The sequence below is a fragment of the Eurypyga helias genome, unplaced genomic scaffold (genome assembly GCF_000690775.1).
Source record: "Eurypyga helias isolate BGI_N326 unplaced genomic scaffold, ASM69077v1 scaffold42605, whole genome shotgun sequence".
Lineage (NCBI taxonomy): Eukaryota > Metazoa > Chordata > Aves > Eurypygiformes > Eurypygidae > Eurypyga > Eurypyga helias.
This window is the reverse complement of record NW_010251543.1, coordinates 758-1,366: the sequence shown is the minus strand read 5'-3', so window position 1 is coordinate 1,366 and position 609 is coordinate 758. Positions and strand designations below refer to the sequence as shown.

Genomic DNA, 609 nt, shown 5'->3' with positions numbered 1-609 from the left:
TCTCCGCCATGGTGAACAACGGCTCCCTGACGTACGACCACAGCAAGGACGGGCGCTGGACGGAGCTGGCAGGCTGCACCGCTGACCTCCGGAACCAGAACCACGACACTTTCCTGGCGGTTCGGTACTCCCGAGGCCGCCTGACGGTGAGACGCGGCAGATGCCTTCTGCAGGGCGCCTGCTGCGCCGTGCTGGGGGGGTGGGTGTTGCTGTGTCCGTAGGTGACCCGAGGGTGCTTTTCCAGACTCGACCGCCCGCCACGCCTGCGCCTCCGGCTCCCAACGAGCCGCGGGTGGGCGGGATGGCGGCGCTCTCGGTGCGATGCTGTCCTGATCTTGCAGGTGATGACTGACGTGGAAGACAAGAACGAATGGAAGAACTGCATTGACATTGCAGGGGTGCAGCTGCCCACTGGCTACTTCTTCGGCGCTTCTGCTGGCACCGGCGATTTGTCTGGTGAGAGAGGGCTTTGCTTACGGGAACATGGGCTGCTTGGAGCCTGGAATATGATGCTGTGGATGGTTTCGGTGGCTTCCCTGAATTGTTGAAATCTTGAAAAAACCCTGTTGGGTAGGGACCTGTGGCCTGAGGAGGGGGAGAGGTGAGGGG

General features: G+C 62.2%; 1 protein-coding gene across 1 annotated transcript in view; it reads left to right on the top strand.

Moving 5' to 3' along the window:
• Positions 1-5: 5 nt before the first annotated feature.
• Positions 6-609, top strand: part of LOC104509952 (vesicular integral-membrane protein VIP36) — a gene marked incomplete at its 5' end in the record, with an annotated part of 1,358 nt that continues 754 nt past the window's right edge. Inside the window, 2 exons of the mRNA XM_010152058.1 lie at positions 6-146; positions 342-456. Coding sequence (XP_010150360.1) covers positions 6-146; positions 342-456 — 256 coding nt within the window. The remainder of the gene's footprint in view (positions 147-341; positions 457-609) is intronic.